The sequence below is a fragment of the Chiloscyllium punctatum genome, chromosome 14 (assembly GCF_047496795.1).
Source record: "Chiloscyllium punctatum isolate Juve2018m chromosome 14, sChiPun1.3, whole genome shotgun sequence".
NCBI lineage: Eukaryota > Metazoa > Chordata > Chondrichthyes > Orectolobiformes > Hemiscylliidae > Chiloscyllium > Chiloscyllium punctatum.
Genome location: NC_092752.1, coordinates 5,341,211 through 5,367,865, shown reverse-complemented (window position 1 = coordinate 5,367,865; position 26,655 = coordinate 5,341,211). Strand labels below are relative to the sequence as shown.

Genomic DNA, 26,655 nt, shown 5'->3' with positions numbered 1-26,655 from the left:
TTTGGGAGCTTGCTGTGAATAGTCAAGTTAATTTCCCTGGGGTGAGGAAGTCCAAAACTAGAGGGCATAGGTTTAGGGTGAGAGGGGAAAAATTTAGAAGGGACCTGAGGAGCAACTTTTTAACGTAGAAGGTGGTGTATGTATGAAATGACCTGCCAGAGGAAGTAGTGGAAGCTGGTACAAATACAACATTTTAAAGGCATCTGGATGGGTATATGAATAGGAAGGCTTGAGACTAGTTTATTTTAGGAAATCTGGTTAGCATGGGCGAATTGGGCTGAAAGGCCAATTTCCATACCATGTTAATAATATGATTTTACTGAATCAGATTTTTGTTTTAAAAATCAACTAGAGTTCCATTCTCTCTGTTACTCTCTGTATATGAATAGGAAGGGTTTAGAGGGATATGGGCTAAGTGCTGGCAAATGGGACATGATTAATTTGGTTGGCATGGAGAGTTGCGCCAAAGGGTCTGTTTATGTGCTGTACATTTCTATGATACTACAGTATGGTGTTTGAATCACAGTTTGTTGTAAATCTTATTTTCCCATTAGTTCTGACAATGCATTGAGAAATGAATCACCAACAGCCCGAAATAGAGCATGGCAAACACCTCACTACTCCCTCGGAAATAACACACCTCGTCCTGGAAATAACAACTGTAAACAGGCTATTCCCGCTGACCATTTCTTTTACAGCCGGAACAACCCTCATCCCAAAAGGGTGTATCATATCAGAGGTAAGCAGTTATGCAGATACCTGTTCTATTACAGTGATTCTAAGTTGTCAAACGTTTTCAATAGAGTAGATAGCAAGAAATGTGTGGGGGTCACTAATCAGTGGGCACTGATTTAATGCGATTAATTACCCCATCACACTGGAGTTGGGGATCTGGGACTTGCTGCCTGAAAGGCTAGTGGAAGCAGCTTTGATTGTAACTTTCAAAAGGGGGAATTGGTTAAATTCTTAAAGAGGAGAAAACGGTCAAGGTATTCGGGAAAGAGTGAGAAAGACTGAGACTGGTTTTTCAAAGCATGCTAAGTCAAATGGGGATCTCACTGTGCTGTACGGTTCTATGCAATGGATTCTTTCATTCTTAGAGAAAAGACCTGGAAAAGTGAATGGAGAGTGGTGTCCAAAATCAATGGGAATCAAGATAGAAACAATAGGGAGAAATTGTTCCCATTGGTGGAAGGGTTGATAACCAGAAGACATTGATTTGGCTGGGGGAGGTGATAATCTAGTGGGTTAATATGACTAGACTATTAGTCATATAGGCCAACTCATTTTCTGAGGCCCTTGGTCCAAATCCCACCGTGGCATGTTTTGGAATTTGAATTTGAACTCAAATTTAATAAAAGTCTGGAATTAAGTGACTAATAATGACTACAAAACTATTGTTGATTGTTGGAAAAAGCCACCTGGTTCACTAATGCCCTTTCGAAACTGCCATCCTTACCCAGTCTGGTCTACATGTGACTCCAGACCCATAGCAAAGTGGTTGACCACTAACTGCCCTCTGAGCAATTAGCAGGCAGTAACGCCATCCAGTGAATGCATAAAGAAATTGCCGATGAATGAAGAAACTGGAGGAAAAGGAAGGGTTTTTACAATGTGAGTGGTTAGATTTTGCAAATGCATTGCCTGAAAATGTAGAGGAAGCACATTTCAGTTGTGCATTTACAAGGGAAATTCCATAATTTTCTGAATAGAAAAGAAATTTCAGGGCCAGGGTGAAGATGTAGGTGAGTGGGCCTAGATGAGTTGCATTTGGATGGAGTCAGTGCAGAAACAGTGTGCTGAATAGTTTCCTTCTGTGCTGCAGATATTCTGTGAATCTATGATACTACAGTTCTTTCATGTCTGTTAGGAGGATCCAACTATCACTGATACATTCTCTCAGTGTAGGCCTGGGAGTATTATCTGGTAACTAATGCATTTGTCATTACAATTCCTCATCCACCCTGGTAACTGAAAAGCGAGTGAGATTCTATCCAGGCCTAATCCACTCAACCATTTCCTCTTCTCTTTGACCCCATGGAAGGAGCAGATTGTGCCCTCAGTGTTAGTTAGATGGATCTCCAGTGTCCTTCCATTAGTGTCAGCTCATCGACCAAGATCCTTTATGATTAATATACTCTGGTTTGGTGATGTCGATCATTGACTACAGTGGAATCCTGTAACCTGAGAGTACTCAGATGCAGCCAAGTTCAAATGAGATGAACTAGATAAATAAATATAGAAGAGATTTGATAGGGTAGACAGAGTGAAGATATTTCCACCTGTCCAAACTAGAGGTTATAAACATAAGATTCCTCATCCAAGGAGCAGCAAGCATGTAGAGGTTGTTCATATAGGGAGCAGTTGATGTGAATCATTTGGTGAAAGTGGATCAATGTGGATGAGGAATTGCAATGCCATGAGAATGAGATGAAGAGGGGTAGGTTGAGGCTCATGTCGAACATAAATGCTGGCATTGCTCAATTGGGTTGGACCTGTTTCTGTGTTGAAAGTCCATACAATTCTATGTACAGGTGCCTAGTCACAATACTTCACCATGACGTGGTGTAGGGTGGGCTTGATAGATGAGCTGTTCCTTCCCTGCCTGAAAACGTATTATATCGATGTAAGATCGCTTCACAACCATGTCTTCATACCCTGACCTCTGTCCTTAGTGTTACAATAGATTTTTCAGCCAGACTATTATTACCACCTAAAATGCAAGTTCCGGGACCCACTGAGTTGACTCCGCTGACTGTGTTGCAGGTCTGAATGATGCACCTGTCTGTAAGGTGGATGATTTTGTTGCATGTAGCAAAGAAGCATCCAAACCACCAACACCAAAACAAGAGTACATCAAACCAATGCGGCCAATCACTGCGAATATTCCTATAACCGCTCCTTATCCAGCACATATCATCACAGGAGTACCACAACCACCTTGTAAAGATGAAGCACAACCTGACATTGGCTTATTATGTGAGTATTAATGGATATATTTACATATGTTTATTTCCAGTTTAATTCAAGGGGGTGGAAGATGCTCTTCTTACAGACTGTAGGAAGAAGGAAACTGATCCAGTGGACTCGTTCAGTAACTCAGAACCTTAGAGTCCAGCAAGACCCTATTTCATGATTTATATTATCTATCACATGTACTAACAGTGAAAACCATGGTTTTGCGTGCTAACCAGACAAACCATACCTTACATGGGTACAGAGCTGAAAAATGTGTTGCTGGAAAAGCGCAGCAGGTTAGGCAGCATCTGAGGAGCAGGAGAATCGACGTTTTGAGCATAAGCCCTGCCCGAAACATCGATTCTCCTGCTCCTCGGATGCTGCTTGACCTGCTGCGCTTTTCCAGCAACACATTTTTCAGCTCTGATCGCCAGCATCTGCAGTCCTCACTTTCTCTTACATGGGTACAGCAGGGTAATAGAACAGAATATAGAACATAGTGTTGCAGCTACAGAGAAGGTGCAGAGAAAGATCAACTGTAATATATGAGAAGTTCAAATTATAATTAGAATTAGATTTTATTGTCACATGTACTTGAGTACAGGAATGCAGGGGTACAATGAAAAGTATACAAAGCCACCATTCCCAGTGCCAACTTGGTTACAAAAACTAGAATTAAAATGCAACAGCAGAAATAAAAGAAGCAGAGCAAAAAGGAGAGAAAAAACATCCAGATATAAAGAAAGAAAGAAGTCTGACAAGAGCAGGGAAGAAGCTAATTTTGAATGTGTTGGTATATATTTTAAACTTTTACATCTTCTGCTGAATGGAAGAAGGTGGAAGAGAGTATAACCAGGATGGGAAGGGACTTTGATTATGTTGGCTGCTTTCCCAAGGCAGCAAGAAGCATAGGTGGAGCCCAAATCCAAATTTTTAGCAGTATTCCTGATGGGAAGGTCTCAGACAATGGGATATAACCTTCAAATCAGAGTTTAGTCATTGAGGTCAGGCAAGAAATTAGGAAGAATATCTTCAAGCAAAGGGTGGTACATTGCAGTGTGAAACTCTCACCCACCGAAGGTAGCAACACAATTAATAATTTAAAATTGAAAATGTAGGCAAGAGTATTACAAGGTAAAGAACAAAGACAATATTCCATTTTGTATCCTTTGTAGTGTTTGTAACAAAACAGTTTTAAACAAGTTTGATTTTGATGGCAAAATGTTTTAAAATCCATGCTTATCACTCAGAAAATAAAAGTTAAAAATAAACTTGTAAAGGTAACTTTTTTAATCACTGAGAAATTGTTGAGTGAATTTTATAATGATTAAATTGAATTATAAAATGGAACATTTAAGTATTGAATTAAAACATGGGGGATGAAATTGAGGGCTTAAAGGATCAAAACAATATTATTAAAGTTACTATGATGTTCAATTGTTTTGTGTTCGATTATGCTAATCTGGCAATTGATCTATGCTCATTGTAATTGATTGATTAAGACTGGGTATGGACTCGGAGGAAAACGTACAGCAACACAACAGAAGCTAATAACAGCTGAAGCACAGTGCTGACAATGTAAAACTCAGTAAATAAAGATCCAGCATATTTTGAATTAGTGCCATCTCTAAATTGCTTTAAGGAAAATTGAAAACATTGAATGTACAGCAGTTAGTATTAAATAGAATAGAAAACTTCCTATTTTAACGCATGTTGCGTTTCAATGTGTAACGTGTTAAATGTCAAGTAAGTGCCCAGTCCAGATGAAACTGAAAATAGTTTAAGTGCAAATTGGACCAGACTAATTCTTTAGTTGGAGACCATGACTACCTTTGCTGTTTTGTACAGACTCCCAAGCTTGGCGAGATGAACTGAGGGACCTAACAGCGAGGGTAGAATTCACTCCAGAACAAACTTCAGAAGCAAAAGAGGTGATGGGTCATCTGACATCAATCTGATGAATGTAAAGCTGGTAAAAAAAAATCTATGGATGCTTCATGAGGAACAGCAATGGGGCCAGAGGGATGGCACAGCTCAATGTATTCCTTTCTCCAGGAGATTTTCCCCAGGGTGGGTTCCCTGTGGCACAGGCTGTTGTGACAGGCACTTTAATTGAGGTATTTGTGAGTTCTGGACTGTATGTGGCAACACAGTTGTACAGGAGGCATGTGTGCTGTGCCAGGGGTCTAGCAATGGCTTGGCATTGACGGGTACGTTGGAGTTTGCTGTCAATGTCACTCTCACCAAACCACAAAGCTGCAGTGGCTCAGGCATATCAAAAGTAGAGGGAAATCTGCTCCACACTGAGGTAATTAAACCTTACAAGCCTTTCAAAAGATCTTTCCATTAAAGGTGCCCACCAGATTTCACATTGCTTTAACAGTGCCCAACTCCCCTAGTGGAATTGACAGCTATCCAGTCCTATAGGCGCCCCCTTTCTGCCCCCTGCCTGTCTCTGGGTTCCAATCCCTGCTTACATTGGGTGGGAATCGTGACGGTGACTTGGTAATTTTGCACCTCCTGCAAAATCCCAATGCAGGCTACAGAATGCAAGATACTTCCCAGATGAGCAGGCTTGGAACCTGAGAACTTTAGAAGTAGAGAAGATATGTAACTCCACAACTTCTGCAAATTTCACATGAAAAGGAGTCACACTGGACTCAAAACATTAACACTGTTTCTCTCTCCACAGGTGATGCCAGACCTGTTGAGTTTATCTACCAACGTCTCAGTGTCGGTTTTAGGCTTCTCATTGTGGTAGCCATTTTGAAAAAAAATGAAAGGAGTAATTTTAATCAAAGGTGTCAGATAGAGGTTGCCAAGCTGCCAGGGGTTGTTCAAGATTGATCAGCAGGGCAATGTTGTAGGCACAAATCAGAAGAAAAACCATCAGATTAAGTTATTTCTAATCAAAATTCTTTGAGCGGTCTTATTAGTTAAGACAGGACATTGGAGATGGGACTGTTTGACTGATGTTGGGAATTGCTAATCAGGAAATGCAGAGTCTCTTTGTTCTGATTGAGTGTAGGAAGGCAGGGGAGTGGATGACTATTAGTGGTGGAGGGACAGTGGGACGGGGCAGTGGGAGATAGGAGATCATGTGATAGAGTCTCCAGGAATCAATCTCACCAGAATTGGCAACGCAAGTGCCTAAAGTGGAAATGTTCCATTCACTTTTCATTTGAGAACAGCAAGTAAGATTGTTTCCCCAAAACATTTTTTTAAAAATAAAAATTAGGCTAAGAATTATTTTACATTTCACACATTAGTTTCTAGTTTTCAATTTGAACAATTTAGTTTCGCTGTTATAATTCATTTGGCCATGTGCTATGCCCCTTTGGTGCCCTGTCCATTATATTCTCCCACTCAAGAGCTCCTGGGATTCCTGGTGCCTGCATCTTTAAAGCCCGACCTTGTACCCGATTTAGTGCTGACAGTCTGCAAATGCCCCTGTACGGTTTGTTTTATTTACCCTGGATACTCTAGAAGATGGTTGGCACCCTGCTATCCCAGTGGGGACCTGCAGGCTCTGCTGTACAGGGCAAGTGTGCACCCAAAGTCTATTGTGCGTGCCCTGAGATGCTGGTGACTAATGAAGGGTCTGGAGGAGTGAGCTGGAGTCTCCAGGCACTGATGATCTTGTCTCACTGCTCAAAGGTTGTTTGGAAAATGGGACTTTTAAGTTCTTGATGCTAGAAACTCCTCACTGTCTATACCAGGCAGTTTTCCTGACTTTCTTGCCAATGCCTATATTGTTTATTGCTTGGGAAGATTCTGCCCAACGACTCGATGGAAACCAAATTGATGGCAGGGCCTAAAGGGTTAAATCCTGAGGTTTAATTGCATTAATTTGGGTGCTGCACCAATGAGTTTAGAAAGTTAAGGGGAGAACTAAATGTGTGTTTAGTCATGTGGTTAATAGAGAAATATTCAGCCATGATTGAATGGTGGAGCAGACTTGATGGGCTGAATGGCCTAATTTCTGCTCCAATGTCTTATGGTCTTAAACGGTTATCAAGGGGACCTAATGTTAAAATTAGAGTCAAATGGCTCAGTGAAATCAGGAAGCATATTTTGTTACACAAACTGAGAGAAAGTGAGGACTGCAGATGCTGGAGATCAGAGTTGAAGAGTATGGTGCTGGAAAAGTGCAGCAGGTCAGGCAGCATCCAAGAAGCAGGAGAATCAACATTTCAGGCATAAGCCCATCATCAGGAATGAGACTTGTGGGCCAAGGGGCTGAGACATAAATAGGAGGGTGTTGAGGCTGGAGGGATGGTAGCTGGGAATACAATAGGGATATGAATGTGGGAGTAATGGTGATAGGTAAGAGAGGAGGGTGGAATGGATAGGTGAGAAGGAAGATGAACAGGTAGGACTGTTCAAGAGGGCGGTGCCGAGTTGGAAGGTTGGGACTGGGATAAGGTGGGGGAGGGTAAACGGGGAAACTGGTGAAATCTACATTGATCCTGTGTGGTTGGAGGGTCCCAAAGTGGAAGATGAGGCATTCTTCCTCTAGCCATTGGGTGGTTAGGACTTGGTGATGGAGGAGGCCCAGGACTTGCATGTTCTTGCGAGTGGGGGGGGGTTGATCAGTACAGGTGTTCCAGAGATGTTCTCTGAAACAATACACAAACTGAGGTGTAAAAATTGAATTCTGTTCCTAAAAAATGCCACAAAGCTGAATAAAATCTATTTTTCTTAGGTAAGGGCATCAAGAGAGTAATCCCAGGCAAACCTTTCATGTTATTAAGGGAGGGGAGAGACAAATAGTTGGAGAATATTGAATGAGGGAACATAGTCCAAATATTAGAACCAGACATTTCTGGAGCCAAGATAGGCAACACAGATGCGGTACAATGAGAAAGGCAAATGGGGTATGTTAACCTTTATTGTAAGAGTACAGGAGCAAAACACGTTTTGCTTCAACTGTGGAAAAGATTGGTGAGAGTGCACAGGGAATATTGTCTGGAGTCTGTCCTCTTGCCTGATGAAAATAAAGATGCCATAGAGGGAGTGCAGTGGGTGTTCCCCAGTCAGATTCTTGGGATGGTGGGACTGTCCCATAAGGCTCTATTTCCACTGCTGTTAAACTCTATCACTATGTTGATGACTCCAACGTTTCCACGCCCAATGATAATGACTTGGTATATATCATGATGTAACATGTGCAAGAGACTGTGTTGAAAAGATGGAATTGTCTGTAACAGTGACAGCTGTATTTACAGAGAATAGGGTTCTGTACAGTGCTGGAAATGTAAGAGTTGCAGAGTCAGACAGCAAGTAGGTGAAGGGTAAATATCACACACCAGAAACAAGGACAGTAATCTCTCCAACGTGCAGAGAACATCCCAAGCCACAAGTCTCGTGGTAATACAAACTAACACCTACAACATAAAAGGTGGGAGAGGTTCAAAACTCTCTTCTGGGCAAGCACACTTATTGCCAGTACAGCTATTCATTGTGAGTCTGAGATTGATAGATCCCTGTCACAAAGAGTATAAAGATGTATGAGGGAAATTGAGCGTACGGAGTTCATTCTCAATTTGCTATAATTACATTGAATGGTGAAATTGGAGTCATAGAGCAAATGGCCTCTTGCTGTCCTGGTGTTACTAATAAGAATTAAATGTGGATAAAAGGCTTCAGGTTCCAAATTGGCCGTGAACTAATTGAATGGTAGGAATTGGTACTGCTCCAATGTTCCAAATCATAGCACGAAAGATGGCACTAATAAATAGAGGGAACTCTCAATGTGGAGAACATGTCAATGAATGTTAATTTTCTGCTGGAATAAGGGATAGAAAACCTAATGTTTCTGTAATATTCTGAAACTAGGGTATTACTGGATTGTGATTGAATCTACGCAACCTTCAGATTCAAGCTGATACACTGTTTTCTAAAATGTATTTTCTTTAAATAGGAGGAGAATGCAAAATGGGCAACCCAGTCTCCTGCAGAGAGGGGGATTTTGTGCACTTCTCCAATAAGACCTAAATCCCGGCCTGCTTCCAGATTGAGTTCACGTGCTGGGGCCAGTGAATGCACTAGACCCACTGTGACAGTGGCTGAACGTGAAGTTCTTGTGAGTAACTGCAGGAATTGTAATGTAACATATCTGTTAAGGCTTGCTATCCCACAGTTCCTCCCAAACCTGCTACAAGGGAGCGGATATACGGGGATACCACCAGCTCCCAAGTTTCCCTTCATTCCTGATTTATCGCCATTTCTTCAGTCTTGCTGGGTTGAAATCTGGAAATTCCCTCCCTGACGTCATTGTGGGTCAACCTACAGCACATGGACGATAGCATTTCAAGAAGGCAGTTCACTCCCTCCCTCTCAAGGGGAACTAGGGATTTGGGCAATAAATGCTGGCCAAGCCAGCGATATCCATGTATCACAACTGAAGAATAATTTTGATCAACTGCATCTTTATAACACAATATTTCAGAGAGTTGCATTCTAGCCTCTGGGTCAAAAGATTATGGATTCAAGTACAACACTCCTGAAACTTGATGACATAATCCAGGCTGAGACCCTCCCTGTGCAGAAGTGACTGGTTACTATACTATCAAAAAAAAAAGTTTTGGACTGAAGGCCTGTTACCTTCAATGTGCCATAGATTGGTGCTGGGTCCACTTTTTAGATTAGATTATCTACAGTATGGAAGCAGGCCCTTCGGCCCAATAAGTCCATACCGACCCTCTGAAGAGTAACCCACCCAGACCCATTCCCATATTCAATGGGCAATATAGCATGACCAATTCACCTAACCTGCACATCTTTGGATTGTGGGGGGAAACTGGAGCACCCAGAGGAAACCCACGCAGACATGGGGAGAATGTGCAAACTCCACACAGTCAGTCACCCAAGGCAGGAATTGAACCTGGGTCCCTGGTGCTGTGAGACAGCAGTGCTAACCACTGAGCCACCTTGCCACTCCAAAGAAAGAGCAGCCATGCATTGGCCAGGAAACGAACCCAGGCTCATTTATATAAATGACTTGGATGAGAATATAGAAGGCATGGTTAGTAAGTTTGCGGAATTGGTGATATGGTGGACAGAGAAGAAGATTATCTAAGATTATTTAGGTCAATGGGTTGAGGAGAGGGTACAGAAAAGGTTTACCAGGATATTACCAGGATTGAGGGATTTTAACTACGATAAAAGGATGGATAAATTGGGTTTGTATTCACGAGAATGCAGGGGGTTGAGGGATGACCTGGTAGAAGTTTATAAGATTGTGAATAGAGTGGAAAGTATGAGGCTTTTTCCCAAGGTGGAAGGGTCAATTACTAGGGGGCACAGGTTCAAGACACGGGGCATGGAATTTAAAAGATGTACAACGCATGTTATTCACACAAAGGGTGGTGAGTGCCTGGAACGTGCTGGCAGAGCAGCTGGTGAAAGCAGACATAATATCAGCATTCAAGAAACATCTGGATGAATACATAAATAGGACTTATTTATGTATTCATCATGTATGGGGGACTTTAACTTTCCTGATATTGATTGGGAAAGCTATAGCTCAAGTTCGTTAGATGGGTCAGTGTTTGTCCAATGTGTGCAGGAGAGTTTCCTGACACAATATGTAGATAAGCCAACAAGAGGTGAGGCCATACTGGATTTGGTTCTGGGTAACGAACCAGGCTAGGTATTAGAACTAGAGGTAGGTGAGCACTTTGGGGACAGTGACCACAATTCGGTGATTTTTACTCTAGTGATGGAGAGGGATAAGTGTGCACTGCAGGGCAAGAGTTATAGCTGGGGGCAGGGAAATTATGATGCGGTGAGGCATGACTTAGGATGTGTGGATTGGAAAAGTAGATTCCAACGCAAGAGCGTAATTGATATGTGGAACTTCTTCAAGGAGCAACTACTGAGTGTCCTTGATAAGTACGTACCTATCAGGCAGGGAGGAAAGGGTCGTGTGAGGGAACCGTGGTTTAATAAGGAGTTGGAATCCCTTGTTAAATGGAAGAGGGCGGCCTTTGTAAAGATGAGGCGTGAAGGTTCAATAGGGGCGATTGAGAGTTATAAGGTAGCCCGGAAGGACCTGAAGAGAGAGCTAAGAGCAGCAAGGAGGGGACATGAAAGGTCCTTAGTTGGTAGGATTAGGGAAAACCCTAAGGCTTTCTATAGGTATGTTAGGAATAAAAGAATGACTAGGGTAGGAATAGGTCCAATCAAGGATAGTAATGGGAAGTTGCGTGTGGAGGCTGAAGAGATTGGGGAGGCACTGAATGAATACTTTTCGTCAGTATTCACTCAGGAACAGGACATTGTTGTCGATATGAATACTGAGGCACGAATAAGTAGAACGGATGGCTTTGAGATATGTAGCAGTGGTGGACTCTCCCTCTTTATGGGTATTTAAGCGGGCATTGGATAGGTATATGGAGGATAGTGGGTTAGTGTAGGTTAGGTGGGCTTTGATCGGCGCAACATCGAGGGCCGAAGGGCCTGTACTGCGCTGTATTCTTCTATGTTCTAGGAGGGGAATGGATGCTGAGCTGGAAGGTTCATTTCCAGATGTTTCGTTACCCTACTAGGTAACATCTTCAGTGGGCCTCAGGCAAAGCAATGCTGAAAATTCCTGCTTTCTATTCATATATTTGGGTTTGTTTGGATTGGTAATGCTATTCCCTGTGGTGAAATAATTTCCTGTTTATTTTTTTCAGGGGGTGGTAGATGGGGTCTAACTCGATGTGTTAGGGAATAGAGGGATACAGATCCTGCGAGTGAAGACTATTTTCATATGGAAGGGAAAAATGTGTAGGCACAGGCTTGGAGGGCGAAAGCGCCTGTTCCTGTGCTGTATAGTTCTTTGTTCTTTGAGTGGCAGATGGGGTTTAATTTGGATAAATGTGAAGTATTGCATTTTGGGAAAACAAACAGGGCAGGACTTATATGATTAAAAGAAGGGCCTTGGGGAGTTTTGTAGAACTGAGACACCTAGGGGTTCAGGTACATAATTCTTTGAAGTTTTCATCACATATAGATATGGTGGTTAAGAATGCATTTAGCATGCTTACCTTCATTGCTCAGATCTTTGAGTAGAGGAGTTGGGATGTTGTGTTGAGGTTGTATATGACCTTGGTGAGGCCTTTTCTGGAGTACTATGTCCAGTTCTGGTCACCCGGTTATGGGAAGGATACTATTAAGCTGGAGAGGATTCAGAAGATATTTACCAGGATGTTGCTGGGAATGGAAGGTTTGAGTTATAAGATGAGGCTGGTTAAACTGAGACTTTTTTCATTGGAGCATAGAAGGTTGAGGGGTGACCTTATAAAGGTCTATAAAATCATGAATAGATAAAGTGAATGGCATGTGTCTTTGCCCTATGGTGAAAGATTTCAAAATTAGAGGGCATATTTTTAAGGTGAGAGGAGAAAGATTTTTAAAAATCACGAGGAGCAACTTTTTTACACAGAGTAGTTTATGCGTGGATTGAACTGCCAGAGGAAGTGGTGGATGCAGGTACAGTTACAATTTTAAAAGACATTTAGATAAGTACATGAATAAGAAATGTTTGGAGGAAAATGGGCCAAGTGTAGGCAGATGAAACTAGTTTAATTTGGGACTATGGTTGGCATGGACTGGTAGAAGCAAAGGGTTTGTTTCCGTGCTGTATGACTGTATAACGTCTTACAGTTGAGACACTAATCCAAAACTCTGTCCGCCTCACAGTAGATCTGAAAATATTATACGATGCCAGTTGTTGTTATAACATAGAGCATCACCATTTATTTTTAGCCTGCACCATCAGTGTGCAGTCAAATGAAATATTTGGAACAAGCACATATCATACTTGATCCATTAGCTTCTTCATCCTACATCAACATGAACACTGTTATATTAAAAGTAACCAAGATTTCCAAATTCCAGTGACCAATAAATATCCTGCTTACCACCTGGTCTTTGTGTCTATAAGACTACAGAGCAGAAGTTTTTATAATTCTAAAAGTGAACAGGGAAATAAAGTGGAGGGGACTTGATGAAGTAGATGGGGGAAGCTTGTTTATGGGAGAGTCCAGGACTAAAAAGCATTACATGCAGAATAAAATGTTGTATATGTAAATACATAGATGAGGTATGTTTTTTCCATCAGAGGGTAGTTGTGGAATTCTTTACCACAGAGGATTGTTGACACTAAGTTCTTAAGTATATTTAAGACTGAGACAGACAGAATTTTACTCAGGTAGGGAATTAAGAGTTGTGGGGAAAGCGCAGGAAAGAGGAGTTGAGGATCATCAGATCGGCCATGACCTCATTAAATGGTAGAGGAGACTTGATAGACTTGCATTAACTACCCATAAGATGGGTGATGATGTGAGTTACTGTCATGACTCATAGAGACATTATGGTGCAGAGGGAGCCCATTTGACCCATCAGGTCCATGCAGGTTCTCTGTAGAGCAATCCCTCAGTGCCATTTTCTCAGTTTTTTTCCTGCAGCTCTGCAAGATTATTTTCCTCAAGTGTCCCTCTAATTTCCTATTGAAATTATTGATCATCTCCACACCCAACACCCACATCGGCAATGAGGACCAGGTCTTCACAACTCACTGCGTAAAAATGTTCTTCCTCAGCTCCCCCTATGTCTTTTGCAGAAAACTTGCAAACCTATTCCCCAGTACTTGTCCCATCAGTCAACAAAAACAGCTTTTTTTTCTGATCAACTTGTGCCTTTGTTGTAATCTTGTTCACCTCCATCAAATGTTCCCTCAAACTTCTTCATTCCAAGGGCATGCACCCAACATTCTGCAGCCTATACCTAGAGCTAAAATTCCTCATCCTAGGAACCATTCTGGTTAATCTCCTCTGCAGCCTCTCAATGACCTTCACATCCTTCCTCATGTATTGTCACTAGAATTAAATGCCATCCTCTAGATGTGCCCAAACTAGAGATCCATAAAGGTTCTGTAAAACTTTACTGAATATAATTCTCTGAATTAGGATTGGAAAGGAGAAATGCAAGGTAGATGTTGAATAAGAAGAACAAAACACCTCCGGTCTGGGTATATGGTCATTGAAAACTGTGATGCCAGTTGACATGGATTCACTTTCTCCCACTGCATCTTACTGTTATTGTCCTGTCCCCAGTACCTTTCTACCAATCAAACAACTTTTTACAAGCTTTCTCACAGGATGTGGGTATCACTGGGGAGACCAACATTTGTGGCCCATCCCGAAATGCCCCTGAACTGGGTGTTTTGTTAGATCACTTCAGTGGGCGGATAAGAGTCAACCACATTGCTATGGGTTTGGAATCGTGTGTAAGCCAGATCAGGTGGGGATGGCAGATTTCAATCCCCAAAGGACACGAGATAATTGATGTCCAACTCGTGGAGGACTATATGAATGTAAACTGTACACTTTTCTTGTTAGAGTTAGTGTCAATGAAGCAATGATCCACACTATTTAACTAAATCTATGCATTGTACCGTCCTTCATGTAGGTCCTGGAACTACTGTCACAGATTTTACAAACTGATTCACTCCAAGCTGTACAGCAGTGGTTACTCATAACAGGACAAAAAGGTTAGTGAAGCAGTCCCAATTATCATATAGCATAACCTTCTCAACTCCTTACATTTTAGTGGGATTTTGCTTTATATAAATTGGCTGCCACATTTTCAATGAGGTTGCTTTGAAAAACACCTTTCCATCAACAGTTCAGGTGACCTTACTAACAGCTTCGTTCACCTTCCAGCTGACCCAAGATGCTACACAAAATTCAGGACAATGTACACAAGGGTTATTTTACAGTTCCTAACTTTCAATGTAATATTACAACCTCTGTAGGGACCAATGACTTAATGAATGAGATTTGAACTTTGAATTAGTAGATCAAAGAATAACCAGCAAGATTTTACATTTTAAAAGCTTTAACGGCTGAAAGCATCACTGGCTTAAACTTTGTTTCTTATTATAGATACCTTTTATTTTCAGAAATGTTCCCCTTTTTGTACTGTGCAGTCTCCACACTCTCTATGGAATTACAGCCCTTACAGCAAATATTCCACAATTGTTTCCAGTTTCCAATGGGTTCTTTTAGTCATATAGAATGGAAACAGGTTCTCCAACCCAACCCATCCAAGCTCACCAGGATTCCCAAACTGAACTAGTCTCATTTGCCTGCGTTTGGCTCAAATTCTTCTAAATCATTCGACAGATTGCATACAGTCTGTTCTGATATAATGCGATAGTTCAGTTTCTATATGATCTCATGTTTTAAGAAAATTGTGTAATAGCAGCACCATTTAAACCAATGGGACCAGAATCATGTTATAGTCAATACAGGTAAGGAAAGTTTACATTAATGGTCTAAATTCTTCAACTGCGTTATAGCCAATTCGCGTTGAAGAAACGCACATTATAGCAGAACTGATTGTATTATAAATGGAGCATACTGTAGAATGAGGTATTTTAGCATAAACCCATCTACTCATCGGGATAAAACATCATGTGAGCAAAGGATTACAGCAAAACGCTGGAGATCTGAAACAAAAACTCAGAATGCTGGAGAAACTAAGACGGTCTGGCAACATCCTTGAGAAAGAATCAGAGTTAATGTTTCTGGTCCATTTATTACAATGGGCATGATGAGCCAAATGGTCTCATTCTACACCATAACACTTACATGATTTACTGAGCAGCAGCCTCGAGGACCATCTTTGGGCACTTTGCCACAGTTTTCTCAGAATTCTTTAAATCTAGCAGCAGCAGCAGCAAAACCTTTGCTGATGATTCTTCATCCACCTGACCATGCCTGGACAAATCCGGACTCCGTAGAAGATCTCTTCAATTTGAGACCATCTCTGTCCTGCATCTGGCTGTAGTAGCTCACAAAGCCAAGCAGCTTCATTTCTCTGCTGGCCCTACAATACATCCTGTCTGTGGTATTGATTAGGGAAGCTTGTAACCTGATCTTAAAAATGGTTACATCAAACATATTAACCCTGCCATATCATTTGCCCTTCACTCCTCCCGAGAACATCTTGACACCAAGAACAGCTATGTAAGAATCCTACTCATTGACTACAGTTCAGCCTTCAACACTATGATCCCCTCAAGACTGATTACTAAACTTAGTGATCTCGGACTAAGCCCCACTCTCTGCAACTGGATACTCAGTTTCCTGACCCACAGGCCACAATCAGTTAAGACTGGGGACAATATTTCAGCCTCACTAACACTCAACACTGGAGACTCCTAGGGGTGTGTACTGAGCCCGCTACTATACTCACTGTATACCCATGGCTGCATCACCAAATACGACTAATGCCATTTACAAGTTTGCTGATGACACCACCATAGTCTGTCGAATCTCAGATGGCGACAAAACATACTACAGACGGGAGGTGGAAGACCTGGAAAAATTATGCATTGAGAACAACCTAACTCTCAATGTCGGCAAAACCAAGTAGCTCATTTGTAACTTTCGGCAGCATGTTACTCATGCCCCCCTTCACATTAACAGCACAGAGGTGGAACGAGTGGAGAGTGTCAAGCTCCTGGGAGTGGTCATCAACAACAAGCTTTCTTGGACACTTCAGAGGACGCCCTGATTACAAAGGCCCAACAATGTCTCTTCTTCCTTAGGCAGCTGAGAAAATTTGGCCTAACGGCAAATACCCTTGCCATCTTTTATAGGTGCGCCATCGAGAGCATTCCGTCTGGATGTATCACTACCTGGTATGGCAACTGCACCATTCAAGATCGGAGACAGTTACAGCAAGTGGTGAACTCGGCCCGGATAAACACAAAGGCCAACCTCCCATCTATTGAATCCATCTACCAGGCCCGCTGTCAAGGAAAGGCAGCTAGCATTCTCAAAGATCCATCCCACTCTGGCAATGGTTTTCTTCAACCTCTACCATCGCGGAGAAGGTACAGAAGCCTGAACACGCACCAGCTGCATCTGAAACAATTTCTACCCTTCTGTTGTTAGAATACTGAATGGACTCTCAAACACTTAGCATTCGCCTGTACTTGTGTTTTGTTTTGCTGTTGTTTACCTATTATTTACTTATCAACACTATTTGACTATATGACCTGCCTGTATTGCTTGCAAGACAAAGCTTTTCACTGTGTCTCGGTATACCTGACAACAAATTCAATTCAGGTGGAAATGTCAGTGCGATATTTTTGCCCTTCCTACTTCTTTCATATTTAGAAGCAAATGGACAATTTATTGCTTAGCCTGCTACCAATGACACTTTTCTAGGACTTTTGGAGTCTCCTTACGGCAAATCAAGAGAGTGCTGCCATTGTCTGTCTGTAAATATAAATACCATGTCCGTTTATTCTCAGTGAGACATTCCAAGTCTTCTGTCGACCCAAAACAGTCAGTCCTCTCTGCCCTGGCTTACTGTCAGACGGACCTCAGAACAGATCACATTGGCTCCTTTCATTTCCCCTAAATTTAAAGCTACACTCCCCATATAAACCACACAATCATAACAAACATGCAACTGTGATAGTTCTTCTGATTTCCTGCTGTAACATTGATAGAAGGTGGATGGATAGGGTTAAGGTTGGAAAAATTGGGCTGCAGAAACGCCTTACTGTCCATAGGTTTGAATTATTTCTCTTATTTCAACATGTTTCTTGGCTCTTTCCCTTCCCCTGATAAACCCCCTCATCTGCTCCTGAAGTTTCTCCCCTTCCCGATGTGTGATAGGACACTGTCCAGTTACCTAGGTGGGTACCAATCACTCAAATGCTTGACACCACTCAGAACAAAGCAAAGCCTTGTCCCACCAATTTTAGCCATCTGGCCCTGAACTCTGGAGTTCCCTTCCCTTTATCTCTTTTAAGATGCTACAAACAAAACTATCTCCTGGACCAGGAATTTTGACACTTAGCCTAATACTGCCTTTTTTGGCTTAGTATAAATGTTTTGCCTGATTAAATTCATGCTTTGGACATTTTAGTAGGGTCTAATTACATGTCCTTGAGTATCCCATTATAGTCATTCCAGCATTAGTGGTCATGCCTCGAGCTGCCTAGATCATAAGCCTTGAACTCTTTTTTTCATTATCTTCTTTAATATTCTTTATCTCTCCTTTCCTTAAGAAGGTTCTTAAAATATCCCTCTCTTTCATCAAGATTTTGTCTTTGTATCAGCTTAGAGTGTGGTGCCTAATTTGGTCCCATTATGAAGTGCTTTGGGATGTCTCATGATGCTAAAGGCACCTAGCTGTTCCTTTTCCTTTAAGTTTCTTGATCCCCATAGATTTCAAGACCACTGTTAGTTAAAGTTTGGCTAAAATGTCAGGGATCATTTATTTGCCAGTTTAGTCTCCCCTCAGCCTGTGTTTCACTATGCTTTAGACAAAGACATGGTGTTGGATTTGCTTCGAATGGCCGTGGCTAATATGAAGTTCAATAGTTCAAATGCTTCAACCTGTTCCACTGGAAAAGATAATTCAACTTCTCAACAGCCAGCCAAAGAAACAGAAGTGGATATATTCCGAGCACAGTCTGCATGTGAGAGGCGCCGTGCCAGGTCTGATTTAAAAATTCTGATTTCATTGGGATATGTAATTAATATTTTGAATTTTATTGCAAAAGACATTTGCTGTTGTTTTCCATTTAGAGTCATAGTCATAGAAATGTACAGCATGGAAACAGACCCTTCGGTCCAACCCGTCCATGCCAACCAGATATCCCAACCCAATCTAGTTCCACCTGCCAGCACCCAGCCCATATCCCTCCAAACCCTTACTATTCATATACCCATCCAAATGCCTTTTAAATGTTCTAATTGTACCAGCCTCCACCACAACCTCTGGCAGCTCATTCCATACACGTACCACCCTCCACATGAAAAAGTTGCCCCTTAGGTCTCTTTTATATCTTTCCCCTCTCACCCTAAACCTATGCCCTCTAGTTCTGGACTCCCTGATCCCAGGGAAAAGACTTTGTCTATTTACCCTATCCATGCCCCTCATAATTTTGTAAACCTCTATAAGGTCATCCCTCAGCCTCCGACGCTCCAGGGAAAACAGCCCAGCCTGTTCAGTCTCTCCCTATAGCTCAAATCCTCCAACCCTGGCAACATCCTTGTAAATCTTTTCTGAACCCTTTCAAGTTTCACAACATCTTTCCGATAGGAACGTGACCAGAATTGCATGCAATATTCTAATAGTGGCTTAACCAATGCCGCAACATGACCTCCCAACTCCTGTACTCAATACTCTGACCAATAAAGGAAAGCATACCAAACACCTTCTTCACTATCCTATCTACCTGCAACTCCACTTTCAAGGAGCTATGAACCTGCACTCCAAGGTCTCTTTGTTCAGCAACACTCCCTAGGACCTTACCATTAAGTGTATAAGTCCTGCTAAGATTTGCTTTCCCAAACTGCAGCACCTCACATTTATCTGAATTAAACTCCATTTGCCACTTCTCAGCTCATTGGCCCATCTGGCCCAGATTCTGTTGTAATCTGAGGTAACCCTTTTGACTGTCCACTACACCTCCAATTTTGGTGTCATCTGCAAACTTACTAACTGTACCTCTTATGCTCGCATCCAAATCATTTATGTAAATGACACAAAAGTAGAGGACCCAGCACCGATCCTTGTGGCACTCCACTGGTCACAGGCTCCAGTCTGAAAAACAACCCTCCACCAACACCCTCTGTCTTCTACCTTTGAGCCAGTTCTGTATCCAAATAGCTAATTCTCTCTTTACTCCATGAGATTTAACCTTGCTAATCAGTCTCCCATAGGGAACCTTGTCGAACGCCTTACTGAAGTCCATATAGATCACATCTACTGCTCTGCCCTCATCAATCTTCGTTACTTCTTCTGTTGTTGCAGTTTGTATATGGGTACAGTCTATGATCCTTCTGTTAGGTGTTAGCACATATTTCAGGCTGACATTCCCAGTGTGATACTGATAGTGTTGTACTGTCTGGGGAGCAGACCTTTGGATGAAATATTAAACCAAGGGTGCTATCTGTTCTATTGGATGGAGGTGAAAGATCGTAGGGCACAATCTTAAAGATATTCTTGGGACTTCTTTCAGATTCTCTCTCAATATTGTTTCCTCAACAAACATAAATAAAAGCAGATTATCATATCATTTCTTCATTGCTGTTTATGGAACCTTGCTGTGAATAAACTAGCTCATGCTTTTTACATTTCTAAATCATTTGATGCCTGTAAAGGGATTTGGGATGTTTTGAGGTTATGAAATATACTATATTAATGCTAAATAGTCAACTGCAAATAACCCTGATGCCAGTACCATTGCACCCAATCACTTCCTATTCGTTGCTTTGTTTAGAACACCTGGAATAAGGAGACTTCATAAATCATCGGTTGGTGTGGTGCTGGAAAAGCACAGCCGGTCAGGCAGCATCCAAAGAGCAGGAGAATCGCCGTTTTGGGCATAAACCCTTCATCAGGCTTATGCCTGAAACGTCGATTCTCCTGCTCCTCGAATACTGCCTGATCGCCTGCCCTTTTCCAGCACAACACACTCTCGACTCTGATCTCCAGCATCTGCAATCCTCACTTTCTCCTCCTTCATAAATCATCTTCCAAGTTTGAAATGTCTTCCAGTCATCAATGGTCTGTGTTCCTGTTAGAAATACAGGGAAAGAGACCGTGGGATAATGGCATGGTCCCATGATGCTACTGAATGTAATGAATTATTAATGCATTATCATTAATATCTTCTGACATTCTGATACATCTGAAACTAGGACTGAGCCAACAGGAAAAGTCCTATCCAACTCTAGATGCTTAGTATTGGGTTAATTAATGCAGATTGACTTGCCTCTGTTTGTACAACTTTAATGCAACCTGATGGCAGTGTTAATAACCAAAGAAGCCTTTTTTTGGAGCAAGAGGAGCAGAATCCCTACCCCGGAACAAACATCTAGTACATGGTGACTAGCAGCAGCTAGGCTCGCACACTGTAGCAAAAAGCTAGATCAACACAGGCAGGGCTCTGTGGCAGGAGAGATGTAGTGATGCTTTGGATAAAGCAAGGCAGACAGAAAAAGGCCCCAAGATGACCACAAGACAAGCAGCAGGGGACGGCCTTCAATGCCAAATGCAGGAAACCAACTGTTGTCTGGTTAGTGATGCATTCTGTTTTAACCCAGTTACCATTTGTAGGGGTATTGAAGGAATCCAGATGGACTCTGCAGCTCTGGAGCTGTCAGAGATAGTATAGAACCAAAACAACCAAAATGTAGAAAGAGGGGGAACGACACTGAAATGATGCCAATTGCCATTTTACGAGCCACTCAAATTGGCACAAAGAAAGGCTCTGCCCACGCACCAAAAAGCTATACATAGTCATTGTGCTCCTCATTCATCATTGAAATTTATATTGAACTACAGAGAATGTTTCCAGCGCACAAGATCATTCGGCCCATTATGTCTATGCCGGCTCTCCCAATGAGCATCACATTCATGCTATTTTTCTTGCTTTGTTTACTAATCTTGTAAGTTGTTCATTTTTGAATAACCATCTAATCCTTTTTGAATACCTTGATTGAACCTTCCTCCATCATGGTCTCTGGCAGTGTATTCCAGACCCTCATCACTCGTGTGTGAATGTTTTTCCTCATATCACTTTTTTGCCTTTTGGAATAAAATGCTTTATTGAAAAGGCATATCTTTGCAGCAATATCTGGCTCTTTTGGAGAGGTTTTGACCAGGATGGTCAACACTGGAGGTCAGAAATTAACATCAATGGCCACCAAACACACATGTGGGACACAATAGTTGCAGTCACTCTGTTATCAGACAGCTTTACATGGCTGAGAGGATACCCTACAACTTCCATCTGCCTAACCTTTCAGCCACAATTGATCACGAATTTTGAGTTGTCCACATTACAAGCTCACCAAAGTACCCTCAAGTTTAATGATGAGGTGAAGAGAGAGGCATGAGCCATTATGAGTGTCTTGTGAAAGGATGACAATTCTCATCTAGACCTGTGAACTTTCCCTGTGAAACAATTCCTCAACATCCCATCCTTCTCCAAACGTGCAGAGAACAGAGTCAAAAAAGAGACTCAGGGATGGAGGATTGGAAGTAGCAGTAATGTCAGGGGCTAAACATGGAAATTTGAATAGTAAATGATAGTGATTTAAAGAGATAAAAGGAATACTGGTTGGAGATACAGGATAGTGGTTAAGTCCACCTTGCTTATGAAAGGGATATGGCGTCAGTGATATAGATGTACAGATACACTCAGATCTAGGACTTTGCCATCAAGATTCTAGGAATGCTCTCTCTTACCTAGTCTATATACCGTACATCATTAATAGAAGATTCCTGCTCATTGTACAAAAGCTAATTTGCATCTCTCTGCGCAAACTCAACACATCATAACAAGAGACAATCTTGAAAGTTAAAAACCACTTTTGAAAAATCACCTTAAAGCTATCCCCTCTGATTGTCCAATGGTACTGTTTAGAATTGGATTAGTGGTGCTGGAAGAGCTCAGCAGTTCAGGCAGCATCCAACGAGCAGCGAAATCAACGTTTCGGGCAAAAGCCCTTTGAGCTGCATCGATTATCTTGCACTGACTTAAACTTAAAAGAGATATTAGAAATAAATAACATATTTTAGCCATGTTTAAAATTAGAATGAAAGTAGGAAATCCAACCTTACGAGCACAATAACAGATCCAACTTATGATCCGAGCTATATTAGATTAAAAAGAGAAAGCAGAGATGGAAACTTGTTTTAGGTTTGCAATGATTAAGGCTGAAATCTGTAGTTCTTGTTTCACAGGTCACAATGTCAATGTCAAAAACTGGATTCAATCTTGGAGAAAGATCCAGGTATGCACGTTATGAGACAGGTGATATTTTATTTTATTAATTGGACTAAAATGTGAGCTTACTCAAGGCCAGCTAAAATTGTGTAGGACATTTTAAGTAAGTCAATGTTGCTTCATAAAGGATGAAAAGATCTAAACGTCAGATGATAGGGTAGTAAAGATCACTTGGTGGGGAAGGATGGGGTCACGACCCACAGTTTGTGAACACAAGTTCCAATCACTCCTGGAGTTATGCTATTAATGGATTTATTAGTGGTTTATGACCCCTACAAATAGAAACATTTTCTTTATGTCTACCCTATCAGGCCCTTATATAACTTTAAAGACTAACATCAGCTTAAACTTTCTACAGAAAAGAACATTTAGCTGTTCATTAATTTCTAATAAGTGCACCACCTAATTTGTAATCAGCAAACACCAAGAGATATTGCTGCCTTGGTCAAATCCTTCTCAAAATTAAAGCATTCAGATTAATCAAAGCAACTAAATACAGTGCTTTTTCAAAACATCATAGTCTTATCAGGGTGCAATGCTTTTGGAAAAGACTGTATGCACCAAGGCTCCTATGACAGCACCTTCCAAATTAGATGAGACCTCTACTATCTAGAAGGACAAGGAACAGCAGATATATGGGAACACCAGCACTTAGGTTACCTTCCCAATCACACACCATTCTGAGGTGGAATTATATCCCCATTCCTTCACTGTCACTGGGTAAAAATGCTGCAACTCCCCTCCTAACAGCATTGTGGATATCTCTGTTCACCACAGACTGCAGCATTTAAAGAAGGTTGCTCTCAAAAGCAATTAGAGATGCGTAATAAGTGCTAGCCTACACAGTGTGAACAAACTTTTTAAAATGTATTATATCTACAAATTAGAAATTTGGATTGGATGAAGAATACTATTATCATGTATTTATCACATATATTACAACTTCTAATAATTCAGATAAAGAGAGAGACCTCAAAATGCTGGAAGAGACCAGGCTACTTTCCCCTGCTCGCTATAGTCCACGACCTAAGACTTGCAAAAAGTCGAAAACTCTTGGACCCTCAAAAAGAATACTCAATGTGCCGTCTTCACCCATACTGGATGGGAGGTTGTGCCACAGTAAGACTGATTTATCTAAAACTTAAAACAGAGGCAGACCCCTTGAAAGAGTTTGCGACAAATTAGCATGCAGAGTTATCAGTAAATTTCTTTGGAGGTAAATGAAGCATCAGTGTGTCAGATTATATTGTGCATCTTCACTTGACTGAATGACAGATTGTGCTTGGACAGATCTGTCATTTTAAATGAGAACTTTAGAGTAACAACAATGAATATTTAAAAATGTGGTTAGACTAGCTCTAACAATTTGAACTGTGACTGTATCCCTAAATATATAAATCACATTTTCCTGACTATGTATAATACTTGCCTAAAAATTAAGTACCTTTAACAAAGAAAGCTCTAATTTAAGGCCTAACATGTTCATATGTATTCATCCTGTCTAGCAAAACCCAAAAATGTTAAAATTCTTTTTAGTGCTGTTACAGTATTAATGTATAACATAGTCATCCTGCAATCTTGGGTACACCAGTCTCCACGAATAAAGTACACCTCATTCCCACATAAAGTCCTTACATCATCTACTTCACTTGATGTTTTTTAAAATACCTTTTATTTAAAAAGGCTGTCTGACCTTTTTTTATTTTTCTACCTTGTGGCCCCATGCATTTGGCCACTTCATTCAAGAGAGCAATTTACCTTGATCAATTTAGCAAGTTCATAATCGTAAGGAATCAGGCCAATTTATAGTTTCCCATTTTTCAAGGGAAACATTTCATACCAGGCTGTCTGGGCCAGTGACATTTGTTATTCACCTTTTAAGAAGCAAGTTCCTCTTGGGATGACAGTATGACATGAATAAATCTTACTCATGGAATATAATTGCTGTTGGCATTTATGAACAATCGCAAATTGTACTAGACAAAGTGGCAGTGAGCTGCCTTCATGATAACTAAACAGGTTGCTGTTTCAGAGAGCCAGAATAGAGTTCATAATACGGTTGACTCTTGGGTTACATACAGGCCAGAACAAGCAAGAGTGGCTAATTCCTTCACATTAGCAAATCAGATAGGTTTTTATGGTCATCATTACTAATACTAGGATTTTTAAAATTCGAGTTATTTAAATAACTTAAGTTAAATTCCCTTGGTCAGATGTGAATTCATACCTCCAAATGATTGATCCAAGTGACGGATTTTGTAACATAACTTATATTTCAAAAGAAGGTTTGCATTGATAAAAATAAACTTGCAGAAAATGCAAATCTGAGATTGGTAAAGATAATTACAACAAAAATCATTGAATGCAAAACAAAAATATCAAAAACTAGTGGCATCAACCATTTATGTTGTATGGAGAAAGATATTAGTAACAGAAATTACAATAAATTAGGCTTTGAAGACCCATTTTTGTTGAAGCTTTTCTTCTTTCACTCATCAAGACAACTGCAAGAAAAATCAACATAAAAGAAAAACACTACTTATGGTGTAGGAAGGGAGAATGCTGATTTGTTGGCAAGTAAACACAGACTGATGCATCGAGAATGCACCAGTTAAATGACGACGACTGTTAACTGCCAAAATTTGTTTACATTTAAACCAGGCATTAGCCAATCATTGGTCAGAGGCAATGAACCAGAAAATGACTGTCATCCATTTCTCAGCATTTAGCCTGTAGCCTTGCATTCAGTTATTCATCTACACACTTCTTAAATGTTGTCCAACTACGCAACTTAAGCACAGAAACTAAGGGTGACAGTACTGAGGGCAATGCTGTCTTTTGCATTAAAGCATGAAATTGAGATCCTAAGGGTGTAAGTAAAAAGAACCCACGTCACTATTTTGAAGAGTAAAAGAGGCAGCCATGACATTCTGACCTATATTGTTCATTCAGTCAACGCTATCAAAAATAGATTATTTGGTCATTGTTAAATTGCTGATTTTGGATTTTGCTGTATATAAATTGACTGTCACATTTCTTACATTCTAACAATAACTGTTCTTCAAAAGTGCTCCATTCGCTGCAATTTTGTGGTTGTGAGAGATCTTACGTAACTGACAGCCATTCATTTATAGATATTTAACTTCTAAGAGGGTTAATATTTCTCCTGTGGATTATAGGACATCTAAATTAACCAGATATATTGCGTTTGCTCTATTGACTATGGTAATGTACTTTTAACTTGCGAATGTGTACTTTGTGTTACTAAGATTGTTTTCGCCATTGTGCTGCAAAGTAAATCTTGTGTAGTTTTGGAGATGAGACAGCCAAAGCTGTCCGACAACTGTGCCCTTACACTGATTGTTCAAACTGAGTTTGTGCAGTGAGTTCTCCTGGATCAAATTATACTATGATGTCTGGCTGCTTATGGTTGAAAGCTACAATAAAATGTTATGATTAAACATCAAATAGTTGTACTTGTTTGACCAACGACCCTGAGGCTCATGCAAACATTTGTTATTACTGACTCTTGTGTCAAATTGTCCAGGAGAACTCATGATGTGAAAACTGAAGTTTAGGAATCTTGTCTTGCCAATTAGGGTTCACCTACTTCCAGCGAAATTGAAGTGATACAGATTTCCCTTCATACAATGGGAGTGAAGACCTGGAAATACCCCACTTTCAAAAACCTTTTGAGACTGGGACAGGGTTCAACTGAAAATTTCAAACCGGAGATTTTTGATAGATAAATTGCACAAGCAAGATTCTGAAACTGAGGTACAATTTCAGTCATGTTAGAAATGAATAGTGGAACAGGCTGAACAAACTGAATAACCTCCTCCAGTTCAAAACTCATGAACCACAAACTGCACAGCAAG

General features: G+C 40.9%; 1 protein-coding gene across 1 annotated transcript; it reads left to right on the top strand.

Moving 5' to 3' along the window:
- The first annotated feature begins 672 nt into the window (after window positions 1-672).
- Window positions 673-23,987, top strand: LOC140485571 (uncharacterized). Its single transcript, XM_072583814.1, has 8 exons — window positions 673-739; window positions 2,767-2,979; window positions 4,807-4,889; window positions 8,882-9,043; window positions 14,419-14,500; window positions 18,299-18,473; window positions 22,735-22,784; window positions 23,735-23,987. Exons 2-8 carry the CDS (start codon window positions 2,865-2,867, stop codon window positions 23,920-23,922), a joined length of 855 nt encoding a protein of 284 aa, XP_072439915.1. The 5' UTR covers window positions 673-739; window positions 2,767-2,864; the 3' UTR covers window positions 23,923-23,987.
- Window positions 23,988-26,655: the final 2,668 nt, after the last annotated feature.